Source organism: Chiloscyllium punctatum, chromosome 9 (genome assembly GCF_047496795.1).
Source record: "Chiloscyllium punctatum isolate Juve2018m chromosome 9, sChiPun1.3, whole genome shotgun sequence".
Classification (NCBI taxonomy): Eukaryota; Metazoa; Chordata; class Chondrichthyes; order Orectolobiformes; family Hemiscylliidae; genus Chiloscyllium; species Chiloscyllium punctatum.
The window spans coordinates 38,553,820-38,576,897 of record NC_092747.1 but is presented as its reverse complement, the minus strand read 5'-3'; the positions used below and the strand labels follow the sequence as shown (position 1 = coordinate 38,576,897).

The following is a 23,078-nucleotide window of genomic DNA, read 5'->3' as shown; positions in this document are numbered from 1 at the left end:
AATGCAAATGCTCATGCCCAAATCCTGGGGAATCGTTATGCAGACAATTTCCTGACTCAGTGATTCCCCAAAACAATGTAGGTGTCCTAGTGAGAATGTGTATATGGTATTAACAGGCAGGGAAAGAGTTAACTTCTGAGTTTTGAGAAACAAGAGATTCAACTGAGCAGGACTCAGATCAGGCAAGATCTTACAGTTAACAATGGGGAGCTGGAGGCAAGGGTAATGGGTAAACAAGGTGGCAAAACAGACACTACGTAGAGCCTTTTAACAATATTGAAAGCATTTGGCATGTAAGGTCAGCTAACAAGGGAAAAAGTATCCACTGTATGAGTCCAGTTAACAAAATTAAGAACACCCATTATATGATAGTAAAGGGCTGGGCCTCTGCTATCAACACTCATTGATTGCAACAGTCACCCAATTAATATGTATGTTGCCTTATCTGGATGCTCCTCTCTGTAAAATAACTACACAATTCATTGAGAAGCTGTTGCTCGAGACAAGACCGTGAACTCATGTCCCTGTGCACATGGGTGACCGTTCTCTCTCTCCAGGGCCTGCAATAAAGGAAGGTTAAACTGCTGTCACCCCAAGCATTTTGCTTCAACTGAAGGGGGAATGGGACAACAGTACTGGCGTAGATGGCAGGATTCAAATGGATACCTACATCGGATGGTGTCAGCGGCCGCCTGGAACATCTGTGTTTAAGTGGGATTCAATTAGTGAGCATCATTGTCAAATCTGAAACTGTTAAAGTACCTTTCGGCAAATGGGACAGACACTTGATAAATCTGGTCTTTTATCCCCGTTAGAAAAGTCTGTCGTGATAATCGTCATGATGAGTTAAATCATAGATTGAGCGTCCAACTAAACAAATTGTTGGGAAATGAATAATGGCCATTGGGGGAATTTGGGATCTAGATAAATGTTCAAAAGCAGAGGTGAAGGTGTGGAAGTCTAATGTTTCACAAGAATGGAACGGTTTAATTACTAATTAGAGAACGGTGGCCACCTGAATAAATGAAAAATCCCACCAAATTTCTTGGGAACACACTGCTAAATGTAAAAATATTCCTCCTACTGATTAAGGGAAAACCTGTCATTGGGAGGTTTTGAAGGCATTATGTGAAATGTACAGTCTTAAACCTAAATCTGCTAAAGACAAAAAGTAAGAAAAGTGTCTCTCAGGAACCACTAGATGCCAGGCTTTACTTGATAGTGGGGAAGATTCTAATGAAAATTGTTTGCCCCGTAACCATCCTACAGTACCGATGGTGAACTGAATCACCTCCACCCTACAATCAGTCCTAGAATTCCTCCCCCCCCCCCCACAAAGCTCCATCACAACTCCTCTAATTATTCCCCAAACTCCCCCTCCCAGCCTTAAAGGCTCAACCCAGTAATGCTATTATCCCAGTCACATACACTGATCCTATCTGTTGCTGGACTCGCAGTCGTTCTAATCACAGTAAATCAAAATTGAAACCTATTCCTAATACCCTCCCAGCCACCAGCCAGAGTGTTTCTGAGAAACGTCGACAAAATATGTATTTGACTGGGTGCCCAGATCTTGATTCCCCGAGTAGTGGGCCCAAATTGGACTCCGATGCTGGCTTCCCCATGAATACTGTTGTTATGACTAATCGCCCCGATAGAGGTTCCGCCACCCAGAACCTGAACCACTGCACCAAGTACCCAATCCGGACCCCAATGCCATAGATCAAAGGCCCACAATCCCCGTCTGTACCCCATGAAAACCACAGGAAATGTGGATGATTAAGAATGATGGCCCGGACAAAAAGACCCAACCCGAATATTTTATTGAACATCTCAAGAGTACTATCCGAATCTACCAAGCCACATCCTGGACCTTTTTAAGTCTCTGTTGCATAACGCTCACCTCTGGCGAGCATGAAAAATGGCAACAGTCTTTGGGTAACCATGTGACTTGGGAAGCCTATGCTGCTGCCGTCCCGAGTAAATGATCAGACAGATGCAATCCAAAATGCCCTGCACTGCACCCTTCAAAAACCCATTGATCATACTAAAATTCTAAACTGTAAACCTCAAAGATTGAAGACAGTTCTGTTCCACTTATGCCACCTATGCTGGCAATATCTCCTCTAATGCGGGTAACATCTCCGCCCAGTTAAATGCACTCTCAATTCATTGTCTCCCTAACGAAATCGGTAAATCCATCTGTACTCATGCCCTAGATTGGTCAGAAAAATGTAGGTCCCAGATGAAATTACTGGTCACCCACTTCTTGAGTTTGAATAAGTCCGGCCCGCCTGTGTCTGTTAAGCCCGGAGTGGTTCAGAGACCTGTCTGCAATATGGCCCCACAATATGACATTGCAGGCTATCAAATGGAACCACTGCCCTGTGTCCCGGGATGAGCTAATCCATACAGCCACAGCTATGCCATATCCCCTAATGGTCCTGTGATAACCCCCTATTTACTTCCTGGCCCAGACACACGGGATTTGAGATCCGGGCCGGAGACCTCTATGTGTCCCCTAGACATATTATTTCACCTGTGGTTCCTTTGGCCACTGGAGGCATGACTGTCCACATGGACAGCCCTTTGTCAGGCCCATTGGACCCCATCCCCCCTGCAGCGACAGGCCCAGGCAGAACCCCAACCGCCATGTCCCTCTCTCCATCCGCAACCCATTTTCTTACTGACTGGCATTTGGCAGAGAAGACCCCTGTCTAGAAAAACAGAAATTTTCCCGTCCTCACCTCCTCTTCTGAGGAGGAGCCCATCCCTTACCTTTGGGTTAAGTCTGCCTGATTACCCTTCCTCTTAGATAATAGTCTATATCCTCTATGCTAAATGCTGACGTCTGCTCACAGTATCAATTCCCCTTAACTAATAAAAAAACTGCTCCTCTTGGACCTTTCCTCCCAGGTCCAGGAATTCCCCTTGATCTCTAAACTCACAGTTCATTATGGGCAACAGAGTTCCCTTATTCAGTTTGCAGTCACTCCCTCTCTAGGCTTTAACCTTGTTGGTAGAGACATTCTCTGTAATTGGAATCTACCAGTCACTTATGCGGATGGGGGGGAAGACTAGTATTCCTAGTATTACTGACCATCACGCCCTTTGGGTACACAGACCACCCCAATGGTGGTCCTTGGATATGTGACTTCTCCCTGCCTCCTGACGTATTCCCACCCAGTGAAACATTCAAACCTCACGTTACTGCTGCATACAATCCTTCTGGACATTCTGATGTACTAAAGGCCATGTTTGCCCCTTGGGATGGAACTTTCCCATTATGATCTATGCTCTTGTCAACGGCAATGCTGGGTCTGTGCTTGCTGTTAAAGTGCCTAGTTTCCATTGGCACCAGTCACCGGGCGTCAGCCCCCACATATACAATGCTTGTGCTGGACGGCTATGTGGCCCGTGAAATTGTACCCATGGTTTTTAATGCCCTGGCTAATACCAACCCTGCACTCTGCGGTAGTCCACAATGGTTCAGGTGGGATACTATTCTCTGCTACGCCTTGTTAAGTTCATGGCATGGAACCCTCCATCACCATCAGCCTTCCACTGACCCCACCTCCTTCCCCACAACTCAAGGTCTGGGCTAAATCCAAGACAGACGTTGAGTTGATCTCAGACGATCCTGTCATTATAAGCCTACTGGAAAATATTACGCCCCACACATCTCGCAGTATCCCCTGAAAAAGGAAGCAACAAACGGAGTCTGCCCCCGATAAAGTCCCTCTTGCAACAAGGTGCCCTTGTCTTTCACCTTGTAATAACCCAATCCTCGGCATTCCCAAGCCAGAGAGATCAGACTGGTATCTAGTTCAGGACCTTTGGTCCGTGAACAACATTATTGCGCCCCTCCATGCCACCGTCCCTTACCCTGCCACCATCATGGGGCAGGCTCTCACTGCAGCCAGCCAGTTCACCATAATTGATTTACAGCATGCCTTTTTCTCTATCCCTCCGCATGAAGAGTCACAGTACTTCTTTGCCTTCACAGTTGAAGACAGACAGTATACCTGGACCCGTTTACCACAAGGTTTTATCCACTCCCCCATCATTTTCTCTCAAACACTGTGGTCAACTCGGAGACTTGGAAATCCCTCCAGGTTCTGCCCTGGTCAAATATATTGATGACTTACTTTTTGCAAGTAATTCCATTGAAGCCAATAACGCCCACCAACTTCCTTTTAATGCACTAAGCTTAAATGCGGTCAATCAGAAGTCAACCTTTTGGGTATTTTACTGAGCGCTCAGAACAGCTCTCTCACCCAGGACAGAGTGTGCCCTATCACCCTAACCCCTACCCTGGGAAAGCCCAAACAGATGCATAAATTTCTTGGATTAATTAATTTCTGCAGGCAATCGATCCCAAATATCACTCGCCTTACGAAAATCCTGAGCCCACTGGCCTCGTCCAATGTAGCCTCATGTTTCACTTTCATTTCAGTTAAATGCATTTGAGTCTTTAAAAGGCTGCCCTTTCTTCCCCACCAGTGCTGGGACAACCTTTATATGACCAACCCTTTTACTTCTATGTGTCCATTGTAGATGGCTGCGCAGCTGCCATCCTGGCACAGTCCCATGGCGGCAGCAAGCGACCCACAGCTTATTTTTTCGGCCCAACTCAACCTGGTCGCCCTCTGGTTCCCCCCCCACCCCCCGGATTCTGCCTGCCATTTACCTTATGGCCATTGCTGCAGCGAACTTGACCCTCCAGCAGACTGTCACGGTGTACTCTTCCCATATGATCACAGCCCTTCTGACAACTCATGAAACACAGCTTCTGACACAGGCACGCCTTAATAAATATGAGATAGCCCTACTTCACAACAGTTTCTTGACCTTTGCCTACTACACAACCATTAATCTTGTTACATTTGTTACTCATTCTCCCAAAGAATTCGCCGAACCACCTCATTCATGTCTAGAACTAAATCACTTCTTGACCAGCTCTCGTCAAGATTTAACTGATGTGCCCCTGGTCACCCCCTGATCTCATGTTTTACATTGACAGCTCTACTTCAGTTTCTACAGATGACAGACGCCTCTCCGGTTATGCTGTTGTCTCTGACTCAGCAGCATTGTGCCCAGCTGTCTCCGCACAGAAAGCGGAACTTTTTGCCCTTACGCATGCCTGCATTTTGGCTATGGACAAAAGTGTCAATCTCCACACTGATTCTTGCCATGCCTTCGGTGTAGCCCATGACTTTGGGACCCTGTGGGCTCAGAGAGGGTTCTACACTTCCTCAAGTACTTCCATCTCCAACACCTGTGTATACTGAAAATCTCTTACGAGCCATCCGTCTCTCCAAAAAGCTAGCCATCATCAAATGTGTTGCTCACCTTCATAACAGTAGTGCTGTTACCGACAGGAACACAAGGGCTAATTTGGCAGCCAAGGATGCATATGCTATGCCAGTTCTCCAGGGCTAAGGAGGTCCAGACATGTCCACTATTTCACAACTTCAGGGGGACGCCTCTGCCGCAGAAAAGGATATGTGGCAGAAACATTGTTGCATACAATCCCGTCACAGGTTTCTGGCAAACCCCGACTGGACAAACATGCATTCCAGAGACCTTCTACCTTTACTCGTTGACAATCTACACACAGACACTCACTTGGGAAAGGAGGGAATGTGTATGCTCTTATTATGAACATGGTGGAGCCCAGACCTAAATAAGGCAGCTGGGACCAGACACTGTCTTATATGCCAGAGGGTTAACCTAGGAAAACCAATTCGATGTACCAAAGGAAGAACTCCAATTCCAAGTGGCCCCTTTCGACACTTTACAACTGGACTTCATACAATTATCACAAGTACAGTGCTATAAATATTGCCTTGTTATCACAGATACATTCAGCAAATGGATAGAGGCTTTCCCAACAACCAATAACAAAGCATCTACAGTGACCCAAATTCTCCTGAAAGAAACAATTCCCCACTTTGATGTGCCTCAATGACTATCATTTGATAATAGACCACATTTTACTGGAAAGTTCAGCCAAGTACTGTGTACCATCCTCAACACTGACCAACAGTTCCATTGCACATATCATTCTAAGGCAGCAGGAATAGTGGACCATGCAAATAGAATTCTGAAGGACAAACTTACTAAACTTACTCTAGAACCATGACTACATGAGCATTACTCCCCAGGTCTCACAGCAGCTGAAATAAAAAATGGTCAGCCTGGACGAGCTCCATGGGACGGCAACCAGGCCCCACCACCCCAGATTGATCTGCATGTAATGGGAAATGAAATGCAGCACTATTTCGAACAACTAACAATGTCTCTAAAGTCTCTCCATTCACAGATGAGGGAAACCACCAAACCAAACCACACCATTCTCCACCTCCCCCCCCCCCACCCAATTGCGACAGTGACTGGGAAGGAGAAGAAACAGGTGAGTGGGTCTTAATCTGAGACTGGGAAAGGCCGAAGCTGGGACCCCATTGCAAAGGACCATTCCAGGTGTTGCTCCAAATCCCAACTGCAGTGAAGGTTAAAGGAAAGGATTGCTGGATTCACCTGAACGACTGTAAACGGTGGACGACGGACCAAAAGGAGGAGGAAAAGGATTAAGAAAGTCTGATTAAAAAAAAGAACTTTAATCTGTATCGCTGTATTGTCGACCCTGCTATTGATACATTGCATGCTTCTACACTTGCCTCTGACAAGGTGACAGGATGGGGTTGTCAAGTGAGCTTAGCAGGAATATGTCTACTTCTCTCTAACCAGGATACCGAAGGGAGGGTCAAGATTTGCAGCAGGGTAGACATAACCAGGACCATCATTTACACAGGGGAGACGTTCTCACTTGTAACAATTTGCAAGGGAACCCGTTTAGGATATGGAATATAACTAAAATCAATTACTGTAATGGACTGCTTGCCTAGACAGATCACAAGTTGATCCTGGACCAAAGAAATCTGTGGCAACTCCCTTGTTGGCATTGGGGCTGCAAGTTTGACTTTACCTGCAGAAGAGACCCCTGGAAGAGAGAGATCATCACTTACTGTATGACGGGAAGTGCTATGGGGAGGACCTGGAAAATAAGCCTTCCCTGTAAAACCCTCCCCCCGCCACGATATGTCCATGACTCTGTCCCGCGGAGCCCTCCTCTATATTGAACAATCTGTACTGACTATCCAGGAATACACAGACGGCAATTATTTCTACCAAGTCTATTAATGGCTGTACAGCCATGGCACCATTGCTTGCTTCCCCAGCCCACTGGAGTGAACTCTCCCTTCTCGATTTTTCCTCAGTGGGACTGCGGCCTACATATCAGTGTGCTCTGGCCAGTAACAGTTTGCCACAGTCCCAAAGAATAACTCTTCAGTATGAACCTGCACAGGCCCCCGTGGCAGACTGCATTATCTTCTCCAACCTTCTGACCACATGGACAGGGATTGGCTAAAGGGAGATATATGGCAAAGAGGGAAACTCCCCAGTAACCACCTGGGATATGAAAGATGGGATGGGAAGTTCAGAAATGTTCATCTGCATTGAAAAAACCCTTGTCTTTACCGCTCCTGCCACCTTCACAAGTGCAGACCTATTCAGGACATGCAAGGTGTAAATTGCCATTGCAACAGATCCAATTGTATTCCCTTCAAAAGATGGGAACAGCTGCTATGTGGAAAAAATCAATCGTACCCACCTTACAGTGGATGACCGTGTCTGTGCCCTTCCTCAAAACAGAGAAGGGGTTAAGGAAGCCTCGTGTCCCACTGGCATCACATTTGCCTGGATTAATCATGGTTACTCGCACGATAAGGGCTGTTTAGAAACGCTTTTTGCAAAACCAGGCTGCTTTTCCTTCTTCAGCGGTATGGTCACAAACTTCCTAGAGTCCCCTTACTCCCACTCAGTGGCCATTGGCACTCTACTCCCCAGGACTGTACCCTGCCTTGGGTATTAGGAACCAGCAGTGGCCGCCAGAAATGTGATACCGCTGAGGAATTTTGCGCTGCCTATAAAGACCTTCCCACCTTTACTGCAGGACAGGCAGCTGGTTACAATGCAGCATGCCTTTTCTCCCTTGGGACTTCTGGGGCTAACGTCTCTGCCCACAACCATAACTCTCTCACATGCGGACTTACAATGTTGGGCAATGCTACCCGAGGGGCACTCAAGGACATCACCCAACCTGAACCAACTCAGACCTTTCTCCATGCAAATTCACTATGCATTGGATCACCTCCTTGCCCGCCAGGACAAACGTATCACAGGTCTGGACAACATCACCGCTAATGTCACTTGCTATATCCAGAAGACAGATGAACAATTAGGACGGTAAGGGATGGGCCGGATGGGGAGACTGGGGACTCGGAGAGTGGAAGGACTGGCAAGTTAACATGGCTATTTATGCAGGAGTAATTATAATAGGAATCATCCTGCGAATAGCTGTTCTGAAATGCATCCTACATTGAATGATAGACTCCATACAGGGAATATTTCTGACAAGATGGGCTTTGGTGACCCGATACCCAGCTATTGAGGATTTATATGACAACAGGACTGACATTAGCTCCTATGCCATTGGTTATCATGAAATGATAAAAGGAGGGAATGAGAATGTCAATAGGGTATAAGCAGACAGGGAAAGAGTTACGTTCTGAGATTTGTGAATCAAGAGATTCAGCTGAGCATGACTCAGATCAGATAAAAGCTTAGAGTTAACAATGAGGTGCTGGAGACAAGAGTAATGGGTTAACAAGGTGGAAAAGCAGTCATTATGTAAAGCCATTTAACAATATTGAAAGCATTCAGTATGCAAAGTCAGCTAACAAGGGGAAAAGTATCCACTGTATGAGTCCAATTAAAACTAAGTACACACATTGTATGACAGTAAAGTGCTTGGCTTCTGCTATCAATACTTGTTGATTGTAACGAGTATCAAATTAATACATATGCTGCCTTATCTGGATGCCCCTGTCTGTAAAATGGCTATATAATTCATTGAGAAGCTATTGTTCGAGAGAAGACTGTAATCTCATGTCCTGTACACATGTGCAATCGTTTTCTCTCTCTCTCTCCCTCCAGGGCCTGGAATAACGGAAGGTAAAACTACTGTCTCCAAGCGTTTTGCTTTGACTAAAGGGGGAATGGGACAACACTGCAAATGAGTTCTGGCTCAATTTTTTCCTCAGACAACGTAGGTGTGATAGGCCTCAGCATCGGGGATGATCATGCAAGCGAACCGGATTGGCTGGAGATGGTTATGAAAGTATGGAAGAGATTAAATGATAGTTTAATTTGATAATAGGAGGGGGGAGTATGACTGCCTAAATAGAGTAGGTGTCATTTGCATTCCTGCATGAATGTCATCCCCACCCATTTTCAGAACAGTCAGTGCAGTTTAACCCTTTACTATTACTTTAACGTCCAGAGAGATATTCCCATTTAATCTTTTAACATTACATCATGGGACTCAACGTAACAAATCCCAAAAGGAAATCAATATCAGATATGTTGCTTAAGTATGTCACCCAGTTAAGTTATGGATTTATTACACACTAGAACAATTGTCAAATGCATATTATATAGAAGAAGCTGAAATTTAACCCATTTCTCATCCAATTAGCCCCTGCAACAAAAATTTGAATAGGACAAAAAAAACATTTTAAATCTTTACAAATCAGTGACACTACTTTAAGATTAGAAGCAACTAGCTAATCATCGTATGAAATCATCATGACTTGGGTAGCCAGGCAGGAAGAATAGGCAACTACAGCCTAGTCTTTAAAGGCTTACAAACTTTTGTTGGCAGACAAATTTTACATTATGCATTCACAACCAACAAACCAGTGTTTCCAGCATCTGCAATACTGTGCTTTTATTAAACCCCTCTTTATGTCTGCTTGCAAATTGTGCAGTATTGTTTAATCAACCTATTCAGATAGGTCATAACACACCTCTGGGCAGATGGAATTTGAACAAGGACCATCTGGCCCAGAGGAGGGATAATACCACTGCCACAGGGCCCCTCGAATATATACTGTAAAAATCATTTTTAAATGAACATATTCAAGCATTTGATGACACACCTTTGGTGCACGTAGGACATGACCTTTCCTGTCTGGCCCAAAGGTTAGGAATGACCAATCCCCCCAAAATTTCTCAGAAGTGATCACAATGGACTAAAGTCCACATGCTGTCAGTAGTAATAACAACCTGTTTGGGCATTTTATGGTCCACCTGTGGGACAGATAGGACTTGAATCTGTATTTAATGGCAAACAATTTAGGGACACTACCACTCCACCACAAGAGGCATCCAGATTTTATTTTTAACAAGGTTTTCAGATATGCTATGACACACCTTTACAAAAGGATGACTCAAATCCAGTCATGACCACAACAGCCCTCTGGACTTGATATTATTTGAGCACAGAGGAGTTCCCAATAAATACAAATCACCTGATGCAATTAAACAATCACAATTCACATGCTTAGTACAGTACTGGCAAAAATTCTTTCTCCTTTTAAGTCATGTTCTGAATATGCTGTCAGTTGTCACAGGGAATAAAGCTTGGGAATGTTCATCTCACAAATTACAGACTTGCTCAAAAACAAACAAATCTAAAGATTATTACAAACTGTCACTTCAAGTCTCAAAATCAACAGAAAATCAGGAGACAATTACCAACTGCATAGCATACAAAATGCACAAAACAAACTTAAAATTAAACAAACAGAATCCCACCTATTCCCATTAATCCTATTTTTGCCTTTTAAGCTGAAAAAAATCAAAATGAAGTAGTGTCCAAAACTGAGAATCTGCAAAATTTTATGAAGCTATTTTCCTGAAACAGCAAGGTCCCTAAGGACACACCTGCCTTTTTAAGCTTACCTGCCTTAAGATCAAAAACTGAAGTTAATATTTTCTATTTACTATTAATATCTCTCCTAGCTCCAAGTAATAATTGATTCACCTGACTTGCATATAGTCTCAGCAAGTCACCCAATTCTAAGTACTTTAAAAGGGAGGGACTCCAAGGATTAGACTACTGTAGAGACATAACATTAGTATTAGCTAGGATCATCATAAACTTAACTCCAATTCCACAGTCTTAATTATGAACGGACCTTCACGGATGTCAGAATGACGTATGCATACCTTGTGTAAAAGCTGCAATCAACTGCAAGCTGTAATGTTTAACTTACTCTTTATATAGCGTACGAAAAAAAGCTATGTCAGTAATGTTTAACTTTTAACTTTGTTCCTTATTTCTTTCCACCTTAAGTTTTTGTACCTAGATACTTGTACCTAGGATGGTGCCATGTGTGGTGACAATGAAAACTTTTCACTGCATTCCTGCACTTTTATATTTGAATACACATGACAATAAAGTCTAAATCTTAAACTAGCCTAACTTCAGCTCTAACAGAACAACGTTCTAATTCATATCAAGCACCCTTACATTATTGCCTTGACTACTTGTCTCTCTCTCCCAACCATTGCGAAAAGAGCCCTATTACATAATCTAAGTAAATTAAAAAGTTTTAAATAATCAATGATAATATTTTTACACTAAATGAGATTGGTGCAAACAATTATTTTCAAATCTCAAAAATTAAACAAATTGTATTTCAGCAAACATTGGATTTTACTGTCTTTACAGTTCACTGCTTGATTTAAGAAGTTATTTACCGCACCACTGAAACAGATTGATTTTTTGTTGTAGCATGTCTCTTGGGAAATAGCTACAAAGAGTAACTCGGCAAAATCTGCAGTGATTTTAATGTGCATCTGACTGCTGTAGAAACTAATCTGTAATGTGAAGCGGCCAGCTTCCACGTCCATGGGAGCAGCACAGTACTATAGAAATAATAGATGGCACCTTTGAATGCATGGAAAAGTTTGGAGAACATATAATCCTGGCTCACTATTGAGAGTGAAATTGACCGGAGGTGCTGACTTTCACATAAAGAGGTCCTACATCTCTTAGATGAACTCAAATTCCCAAAGTAGCATTTTGCAGAGCAAAGTGATCATTGCTGATGTGCTGGCCAATCTGATTGCTCATACAACATTGCTGAAACAGATTACTGCATTCTGTTTGCAAGACCTTTCTGCATGCAAACTCAGAGCTGCATTTCCGACATGACAAAAATGACTACACTTCAAAGAGTATTTAACTGGCTGTAAAATCATCTGGTACTTAACAAAGGCACTATATCTTACATCCAGTTAGAGATATTATGTATTCATTTCAAAATTGTTAATCTCTACAATCAATTTCACTTACAAATGCCAGTCACAAAAAAAAGGAAATAAAACGTGAAGAGTTAGTTATTTAATAAAATTAGTAGAACAAAATACTGAATGAAAAATATGGGTGATTTATTACTATTTCTTAATAATATTTGTGGTTGCTGTTTTAGAAAGTTGGAAGCTTAGAATTCTACAACCTTCTACAATCCCCTGAAATCAAACATCAAGACAAATGAGATTGGTTCATATCTATAGTTAGATTATTCAAAAACTCCAGTCATATTTTTCTTCCCTAACATCGAAAAATCGGAACCAACCAACGACCAAATATTGCTTCACCATAAATAAAAACTCCATATAATTCCTCACATTTTAACTTGTACATTATTATTGTATAGGCATCTGAGAGAATGCAATCGTGCATGAAACACACTTTCGATGGTCGAAAAATTAGTCTGTCAAATTACGTATCAAAAGCTAAGCATATATAAACCGGTTTTGTTGCATTTTATCCCCTCGCCGGCTTAACCAACATCCAAAAGCAGGAACCACCCGATTACATATGTACATAAAATTTATTAACGCACGAAGAATTTGAGGGGACGCATTGTTTCAAAGCCCCACTGATTATCCCAACCCGTTCAAAACACATCACCAAATAAAATTTGCATCCAGGAAATAACCGCAATCCACGGCTCCCTGGTTACAGTTAAATTAGTCTTCACTTCGACATGATTAGTCACAGAAAGGAGTGCTCACCTTCGCAAACACAACCCTTTAACATAAACAAACTGCGAACTTGGAACTGACAGCGGAAGAATAAATAAAATGTGCAATACTTCTTACCATGTCCGCCGGTATACAGCTTGACATTTTTAATAGTATCCGTTTATGAGACGACGACTGCCTGGAATATTCGCAGATCAATCTGTTCAGTCTCCAAACTCCCCCGGCGCAAGGGACGGAATTCAATCCAAAAAGGAAGGAAAAATAAACAAACAGAAACTCAGAACCAACCACCAGCTCTGTCTCCCCGATTCACAGGAAAAGTACGAGGAAGGCTGAGCAAAAAGCGAGAGATGCCCGCGGGAAGGCTCGTCATTAAATGTAAAAATGTGCGAATTGCCCCAACTGTAAACGGAGCAGAGCCGGGCACAAACTTGCTTCCACCGCAAGTTAAAGAGAGGCAGAAGCGGGGAGGGGGGAGGAGGGAGAACACCAAACAGAAATATCCTGTCAAGCAGGCGGCTCACAATCGAGTCAACACTTTTAGCACTGACAAAATCAGAATCTCTACGTTGTCCCTTTCATATTCCGGAAAGACAGCTTTGCTAAGTTCTCATTGTGTTCCTCTGCAAGACGACACCAACCCAGCCGCTCGTCCTATCATCTTCCCCTCTCAAACTCAATATGGCGTACAGGGAGAAGTCTGATTGCTGAGCGACGGGGCTTTGCGTCGTTTCCGGTCCAACGGGCACGCGGGGCATCCCGGGAGTTGAAGTCGGAACCGGCGACGGATTCCGTCTGCGTTGAGCGCAGTTGGCAGACGATGTGACTATAACTCCCAGAAGACAGTGCGAACGCAATGCCGCATACGGAACGCATTGGCGATGCTCTCCGTACGGCAGGTTCACGTCGCCGTGTTTCGCGCATGTGCGTGGACATTTAAAGGTGGAGGGCAGTAAGGAGTTAAGATTGAGGATAGTGAACTGATTTTTTTTTGTGTGGCTTTAATACTTATCCGTTGTGTAGATGAATTGCGCCGGTTGATATTCATTAAGATGGTGTTAGTTCTAAGAAACAGAGATCAGGTTGTCACTTGGTTGCAGCACCGTTCCCTAGGCCGTGCTAAGTTGCTGCACAAACCCAGCGGCTGAGGAACGCTGCTCTTATTCTGCAGCTTTACACCTGCACTTGCTGGCTCCTTTTTTTAACCTGTAAAACAAAATCACTGTCTGCAGTAGTTGTGTGATTGTACAGCGTTATGTTAACCCGCATCTGCGAGCACTGCAGAAACTGAAATGTTACTGTTGAGCTGGACTATCTCTGGCTGACGTTATAAATGTCAAAATGACCAGCAAACGGCAACCGGAATCGTTTCAAACGTTTTAAATTTAATTAGGTCGATTTTGTACCAACTGCAGTAACTACTGTGAGTGTTCGTTTTCGCTGGTTTATTTCACGAACACGCAGTCTCTCGGATTTCCCAATCACAAAAAGTGTTACGGTTTGGAGGTCGGCTGTTCGGCCCGTCCGGTTTTCAAAGGAACATTTTGGTTCTTGGTCCTTTTACCAGCGGGGACAGTTGCTCCCGATCCAGCCCCGTCATGATTTTGAAAGTCTGCATCAGACCCTCTCTGTTAACTCCCCCCGCCAAATTAGGTCAGCAAATTAATTTTTCTTCATCCCAAGAGTAAATTTTAATGGTACCAATTAAACTTCAGTTTGACGCCTTTACAACTGACTTTAAGATTCTTGCAAATCGCAACCAAATCAACATAATGTCTTGTAGGTTATTGCATGTAATTATCCCCAGATAAATGTTTAATGTGTTACTTTGTGACATGGAGTCATAGATATCCTAACCTAATCTACTCCCATTTGCCACCACTTGGCCCATACAGCTCAATTCTTCCAATCACATACCCATCCAGATGCCTTTTAAATGTTGTACCAGCCTCCACTACATCCTCTGGCAACTCATTCTATACACATACCACCCTCTTGTGTGAAAAAATTGCCCCTTAGATCCCTTTTAAATTTTTCCCCTCTCACACTAAACCTATGCCCTCTAGTTCTGGACTCTCCCACCTCAGAGAAAAGACATTGTCTATTTACCCTATCCATGCACCTCATGATTTTATAAAACACCCCTCAGCTTCCAACGCTCCAGGGAAAACAACCCTAGCCTAGTCAACCTCTCCCTTTAGCTTAAATCCTCCAACCCTGGCAACATCCTTATAAATCTTTTCTGAACACTCTCAAGTTTCACAACATCCTTCTAATAGAAAGGAGATAAGAATTGCACACAATATTCCAAAAGTGACCTAACCAATATCCTGTACAGCTATAACATGACCTCCCAACTCCTATACACAATACTCTGACCAATAAAGGAAAGCACACCAAACTTTTTCTTCAATATCCTATCTATCTGCAACTCTACTTCCAAGGAACTATGAATCTGCACTTCTTTGTTCAGCAACACTCCCCAGCACCTTACCTTCTAGTATAAGTCTTTCAAATCTCTCTTTTCAACGACATTGTGTTACTCCACTCAGCTCTACTTCAGTGCCCACTCTTGAGTCCTCCACATTTTCTATATTGGCAGGTTCTTATTTAAAATCCATCACTGGCTGAATAGGAAATTCCTCCAATTAAATACTGGGAAGACTGAAGCCATTGTTTTCTGTCCCTACTGTAAACACTGTTACCAAATTCATTCCACTCTATGGCATTTGTCTCTTCAAATCTGTTCTGCCATTGTTTAAGGTCATTGCTCATCTATCCTAGGCCTCAATTCCCATTACATGCAAACCCCTCATGCCTTTCAACTCTGATAGTTCAAAAATCTACCTACCTTCACATTAAATACCTTCACTGATCTAGCCTCCACAAATGTGTGATAGAGAATTCAAGATATTCAGCACCTTCAGAAAGAAGAAATTCATATCCATTTTAAATGTAAATGAATGTCCTCTCATTGTATAACTGTTCCCTTAGTTTGAGATTATCCTACAAGTTGCAACATCTTCTGAAGGTCTGCTTGGTGAAGCCTCCTCAAAAAGCTGTCTGTTTCAAAGCATGTCTCAGACATTAATGTCATATTACTTCAGATTAGTATGGACAGAATCAGTTAGTTCTCCACCTGTAGACCAATCCGCTATTGTAAAACCAACAACCTATTCTTGTACCACTTAGTCAGCTGATGTGTCAAGGAATCTAAGAGGGAAAGGCACCTTTCCAGGATGGAGATTGTAAAAGCACAGCAGATCTGGCAGCATCCGAGGAGCAGGGGAATTGAAGTTTCAGGCAAAAGCCCTTCATCAGGAATGAGGCTTGTGAGCCAAGGGGGTAGAGAGATAAATGGGAGGGGTGGGGGTTGGGCTGGGGAGGACGGTTGCTGAGAGTGAGATAATTAGATGAAGGTGGGGCTAATGGTGATAGGTCAGAGAAGAGGGTGGAGCAGATAGGTGGAAAGGACAATGGACAGGTAAGACACGTCATGAGGGCGGTAACGAGTTGGAAAGTTTGATCTGGGATAAGGTGGGGATGAGGAAATTAGGAAACTGATGAAATCCTCATTGATCCCATGTGGTTGGAGGGTCTGAAGGCGGAAGATGAGGCAGTCTTCCTCCAGGCATCAGGTCATAGAGTCACAGAGATGTACAGCACAGAAACAGACCCTTCGGTCCAACCCGTCCACGCCGACCAGATATCCCAACCCAATCTAGTCCCACCTGCCAGCACCCGGCCCATATCCAAACCCTTCCTATTCATATACCCATCCAAATGCCACTTAAATATTGCAGTTGTACCGGCCTCCACCACATCCTTTTCAGCCTCTCCCTATAGGTTAAATATTCAAACCCGAGCAACATCCTTGTAAATCTTTTCTGAACCTTTTCAAGTTTCACAACATCTTTCCGATAGGAAGGAGACCAGAATTGCACGCAATATTCCAAAAGTGGCCTAACCAATGTCCTGTACAGCCGCAACATGACCTCCCAACTCCTGTACTCAATACTCTGATCAATAAAGGAAAGCATACTAAACACCTTCTTCACTATCCTATCTACCTGTGACTCCACTTTCAAGGAGCTATGAACCTGCACTCCAAGGTCTCTTCGTTCAGCAACACTCCCTAGGACCTTAGCATTAAGTGTATAAGTCCTGCTAAGATTTGCTTTCCCAAAATGCAGCACCTCGCATTTATCTGAATTAAACTCCATTTGTCACTTCTCAGTCCATTGGCCCATCTGGTCCAGATCCTGTTGTAATCAGAGGTAACCCACTTCGCTGTCCACTACACCGCCAATTTTGGTGTCATCTGCAAACTTACTAACTGTACCTCTCATGCTCGCATCCAAATCATTTATGTAAATGACAAAATGTAGAGGGCCCAGCACCGATCCTTGGAGCACTCCACTGGTCACAGGCCTCCAGTCTGAAAAACAATCCTCCACCACCACCCTCTGTCTTCGATCTTTGAGCCAGTTCTGTATCCAAATGGCTAGATCTCCCTTTATTCCATAAGATCTAACCTTGCTAACCAGTCCCCAATGGGGAACCTTGTTGTACACCTTACTGAGGTCCATATAGATGACATCTACTGCTCTGCCCTCATCAATGCTCTTTGTTACTTCTTCAAAAAACTCAATTAAGTTTGTGAGACATGATTTCCCACACACAAAGCCATGTTAACTATTCCGAATCAGTCCTTGCCTTTCCAAATGCATGTACATCCTGTCCCTCAGGATTCCCTCCAATAACTTGCCCACCACCGATGTCAGCCTCACTGGTCTATAGTTCCCTGGCTTGTCCTTACTACCCTTCATAAAGAGTGGCACCACGTTAGCCAACCTCCAGTCTTCCAGTACCTCACTTGTGACTATCGATGATACCAAATATCTCAGTAAGAGGCCCAACAATCATTTCTCTTGCTTCCCACACAGTTCTCTGGTACACCTGATCAGGCCCTGGGGATTTAGAACATAGAACATAGAACATAGAACAATACAGCACAGAACAGGCCCTTCGGCCCACGATGTTGTGCCGAACTTCTAACCTAGATTAAGCACCCATCCATGTACCTATCCAAATGCCACTTAAAGGTCGCCAATGATTCTGACTCTACCACTCCCATGGGCAGCGCATTCCATGACCCCACTACTCTCTGGGTAAAGAACCCACCCCTGACATCTCCCCTATACCTTCCACCCTTCACCTTAAATTTATGTCCCCTTGTAACACTCTGTTGTACCCGGGGAAAAAGTTTCTGACTGTCTACTCTATCTATTCCTCTGATCATCTTATAAACCTCTATCAAGTCACCCCTCATCCTTTGCCGTTCCAACGAGAAAAGGCCGAGAACTCTCAACCTATCCTCGTACGACCTACTCTCCATTCCAGGCAACATCCTGGTAAATCTTCTCTGCACCCTCTCCAAAGCTTCCATATCTTTCCTAAAGTGAGGCGACCAGAACTGCACACAGTACTCCAACTGTGGCCTAACCAAAGTCCTGTACAGCTGCAACATCACTTCACAACTCTTGAATTCAATCCCTCTGCTAATGAACGATAATACTCCATAGGCCTTCTTACAAACTCTATCCACCTGAGTGGCAACCTTCAAAGATCTATGTACATAGACCCCAAGATGCCTCTGTTCCTCCACCTGACCAAGAACCCTACCATTAACCCTGTATTCCGCATTCTTATTTGTCCTTCCAAAATGGACAACCTCACACTTGGCAGGGTTGAACTCCATCTGCCACTCCTCAGCCCAGCTCTGCATCATATCTAAGTCCCTCTGCAGCCGACAACAGCCCTCCTCACTGTCCACAACTCCACCTATCTTCGTATCATCTGCAAATTTACTGACCCACCCTTCGACTCCCTCATCCAAGTCATTAACAAAAATTACAAACAGCAGAGGACCCAGAACTGAACCCTGCGGAACTCCACTTGTAACTGGGCTCCAGGCTGAATATTTACCATCTACCACCACTCTCTGACTTTGACCGGTTAGCCAGTTTTCTATCCAATTGGCCAAATTTCCCTCTATCCCATGCCTCCTGACTTTCCGCATAAGCCTACCATGGGGAACCTTATCAAATGCCTTACCAAAATCCATGTACACCACATCCACTGCTCTACCCTCATCCACATGCTTGGTCACCTCCTCGAAGAATTCAATAAGACTTGTAAGGCAAGACCTACCCTTCACAAATCCGTGCTGGCTGTCCCTAATCAAGCAGTGTCTTTCCAGATACTCGTAAATCCTATCCCTCAGTACCCTTTCCATTACTTTGCCTACCACAGAAGTAAGACTAACTGGCATGTAATTCCCGGGGTTATCCCTATTCCCTTTTTTGAACAGGGGCACAACATTCGCTACTCTCCAGTCCCCTGGTACCACCCCCGTTGCCAGTGAAGACGAGAAGATCATTGCCAACGGTACTGCAATTTCCTCTCTTGCTTCCCACATAATCCGAGGATATATCCCGTCAGGCCCGGGGGACTTGTCTATCCTCAAGTTGTTCAAAATGTCCAACACATCTTCCTTCCTAACAGGTATCTCTTCTAGCTTAACAGTCCGTTTCACACTCTCCTCTTCAACAATACGGTCCCTCTCGTTCGTAAATACTGAAGAGAAGTACTTGTTCAAGACCTCTCCTATCTCTTCCGACTCAATACACAGTCTCCCACTACTGTCCTTGATCGGACCTACCCTCGTTCTCGTCATTCTCAGGTTTCTCACATACGCATAAAATGCCTTGGGGTTATCCTTGATCCTATCCGCCAAAGATTTTTCATGCCCTCTCTTAGCTCTCCTAATCCCTTTCTTCAGGTCCCTTCTGGCTATCCTGTATCCCTCCACTGCTCTGTCTGAACCCTGTTTCCTCAACCTTATGTAAGCCTCCTTCTTCCTCTTAACTAGACATTCAACCTCCCTCGTCAACCAAGGCTCCCTCACACGACCATTTCTTTCCTGCCTGATAGGTACATACATATCAAGGACACGTCGTATCTGCTCCTTGAAAAAGTTCCACATTTCCACCACATCCTTCCCTGACAGCCTATGCTCCCAACTTATGCTCCTCAAATTTCCCTTCCCCCAATTGTAAAATCTACCTTGTTGTGCGCACCTATCTCTCTCCATAACCAAGGTGAAAGTCACAGAATTGTGGTCACCATCACCAAAATGTTCACCCACTAACAAGCCCACCACTTGTCCCGGTTCATTACCGAGTACCAAATCCAATATGGCCTCCCCTCTGGTTGGACACTCTACATACTGCGTTAGAAAAGCTTCCTGGACACACTGCACAAACACCGCCCCATCCAATCTACTTGATCTAAAGAGCTTCATATCAATATTTGGGAAGTTGAAGTCGCCCATGACTACGACCCTGTGGCTTCTGCACCTTTCCAAAATCTGTTTCCCAATCTGTTTCTCCACATCTCTGCTGCTATTGGGGGGCCTATAATAAACACCCAACAAGGTGACTGCACCTTTCCTATTTCTGACTTCAGCCCATACTACCTCCAGAGGCAGATCCCCCTCAAACTTCCTTTCTGCAGCCGTTATACCATTTCTAATTAGCAATGCCACCCCCCCTCCTTTTTTACCACCCTCCCTAATCTTACTGAAACATCTGTAAACAGGAACCTCCAACAGCCATTCCTGTCCCTCATCTATCCATGTTTCCGTGATGGCCACAACATCGTAGTCCCAGGTACCGATCCACGCCTTAAGTTCACCCACCTTATTTCTGATACTCCTTGCGTTGAAGTATACGCACTTGAGCCCATCTCTGTGTCTGCAAGTAGTCCCTGTCAGTGCTACCTTCTCCACAGCCTCCCTACAGTCTTGGGCATCCTGACACACAGCTAGCTTACTTGCTGGACTACAAGTCCGGATCCCATCCCCCTGCCAAATTAGTTTAAACCCCCCCGAAGAGTGCTAGCAAACCTACCCCCCCAGATATTGGTGCCCTTCTGGTTCAGGTGCAACCCGTCCTGCTTATACAGGTCCCACCTTCCCCAGAATGCAGTCCAATTGTCCAAATATCTGAAGCCCTCCCTCCTACACCATCCTTGCAGCCACGTGTTCAACTGCACTCTCTCCCTATTCTTTGCCTCACTGTCACGTGGCACCGGCAACAACCCAGAGATGACTACTCTGTCTGTCCTAGCTTTTAGCTTCCAGCCTAACTCCTTGAGCTCCTGAATGACCTCCCCACCCCTCTTCCTACCTATGTCGTTGGTGCCAATGTGTACCATGACTTCTGGCTGCACACCCTCCCCCTTAAGGATTCTGAAGACACGGTCCGAGACGTCTTGGACCCTAGCACCCGGGAGGCAACAGACCATCCGAGAGTCTCGCCCATGTCCACAGAACCGCCTGTCTGTCCCTCTAACTAGAGAGTCCCCTATAACTAGCGCTCTCCTCCTCTCTCCCTTTCCCTTCTGAGTCTCAGAGCCACAGACCCCTTCACTGCAGCTTACACCTGCAAGGCTGTCCCCCCCAACAGTTTCCAAAGCTGTATACTTATTTTTTAGGGGAACGACCACAGGGGAACCCTGCACTGCCTGCTTCTTCCCCTTCCCACCTCTAGCTGTTACCCAGCTACCTCTGTTCTCCAGCGTAACTATGTCCCTGTAGCTTCTATCAATCACCCTCTCAGCCTCTCGAATAATCCTCAGTTCATCCAGCTCCAATTCCAGTTCCCTAACTCGTTCGGTGAGGATCAGGATCTGACTGCATTTCCTGCAGACGAAGTCGGCAGGAGTATCGGTGGTCACCCCTACCTCAAACATCCTGCAGGAGGAACATTCCACCGCCTGCGCTGCCATGACTGTACACTTTCTCTCCAAAAACAAGAACACTGAGTCAATAACACTGAGTCACTTACCTGTGGACTTTAAAGTTAGGTTAGAGGAGGAGGGTGGGAGGGAGGCCCTACGAAAGTAGGACCTGGGGTCTAGAACACACCCACTCAAATACTAATCACTTACCTTCCCGCCCAGCTATGCGCTCCAACCTCACTTCCGCTGCCCGCTACAGGTAAGTAATTTTGAAACAAACTGTCTTACCTTAGCTGTAGTCTCCCGGGTTCACTTTTCCTCGGCCGCTGCTCCCACTCAAATGACCGTTGGTGATTAAAGGGTGAGTATTTATACTCACAGTTCTCCTTCCCGGCTGCCCCTCTAATTGCTGTCACTTCCTCTGCTGCTCCCGCTCTTTTTGTGAAGAGAGAGAAAAAAAACACCTTTATCTACCTTTAACTGTTTCAAGACATCCAGCACTTCCTCCTCTGTAATATGGACATTTTGCAAGGAGAATATGCAAACTCAGCACAGAGAGTTGCTCGAGGCAGGAATTGAACCCGGGTCTCTGGCGCTGTGAGGCAGCAGTGCTAACCACTGTGCCGCCCTAGATATCTGCTGATTGGCAAGATGTCACCCATTTAGAGGACAAAACGTTTGCAAAAAGTCAACTGGCTCAGTGAAGCAACCAACAACTCCAACCACAGGCCGAGTTACAGAGCTTCACAAAAACCTTAAACAGAAGAATTTTGTGATGCTGTGTGATATTTTATGATTTAGGCAAAGAAATGCAATTTCAAAGTACAATGTTTCCTAAATAGAATGCTTCTACTTCAAAATGAATCGAATTTGCACCTTTGTCAAATTACTTTATCTGAGATGAATATTCATTTTTCAGCTTTATCAAATAATATTTTAGCTTTCAAATCCATTTGTACATAACTATTTTCATCAGAATTGTTCAGTTTTATTTTAGTTTTCTGACTTCACAGACTATGGACCACATTCCTGTGTTGATGGTGCTTTTTTAAAACTTTGTCCTCAGAATGTGAGCATTACTGTCTAGGCCAGCATTTATTGTCAATCTCCCATTGCCCTTGGGAAGGTGGTGGTGAGCTGCTTTCTTGAACTACAGCCATCATTTGGTGTAGGCACACCAACTCTGCTGTTAGCGATTTTGTTCCATGAATCTGCTACATTTGGGTCATAGAGGTCATAGGATTGGAAGGTCAGACAAAAGAGAATTGAAAATTTGCTGGGGTGCATTTTGAGGATACACATAATGGTCA

At 44.4% G+C, this 23,078-nt stretch overlaps 1 protein-coding gene across 1 annotated transcript in view; it reads right to left on the bottom strand.

Annotated features, from left to right (window-relative positions):
• Positions 1-13,667, bottom strand: part of ubl3a (ubiquitin-like 3a) — a 107,853-nt gene extending 94,186 nt beyond the window's left edge. The window contains exon 1 of the mRNA XM_072577276.1: positions 13,081-13,667. Coding sequence (XP_072433377.1) covers positions 13,081-13,107 — 27 coding nt within the window. The 5' untranslated portion in view covers positions 13,108-13,667. The remainder of the gene's footprint in view (positions 1-13,080) is intronic.
• Between the last annotated feature and the right edge of the window lie 9,411 nt (positions 13,668-23,078).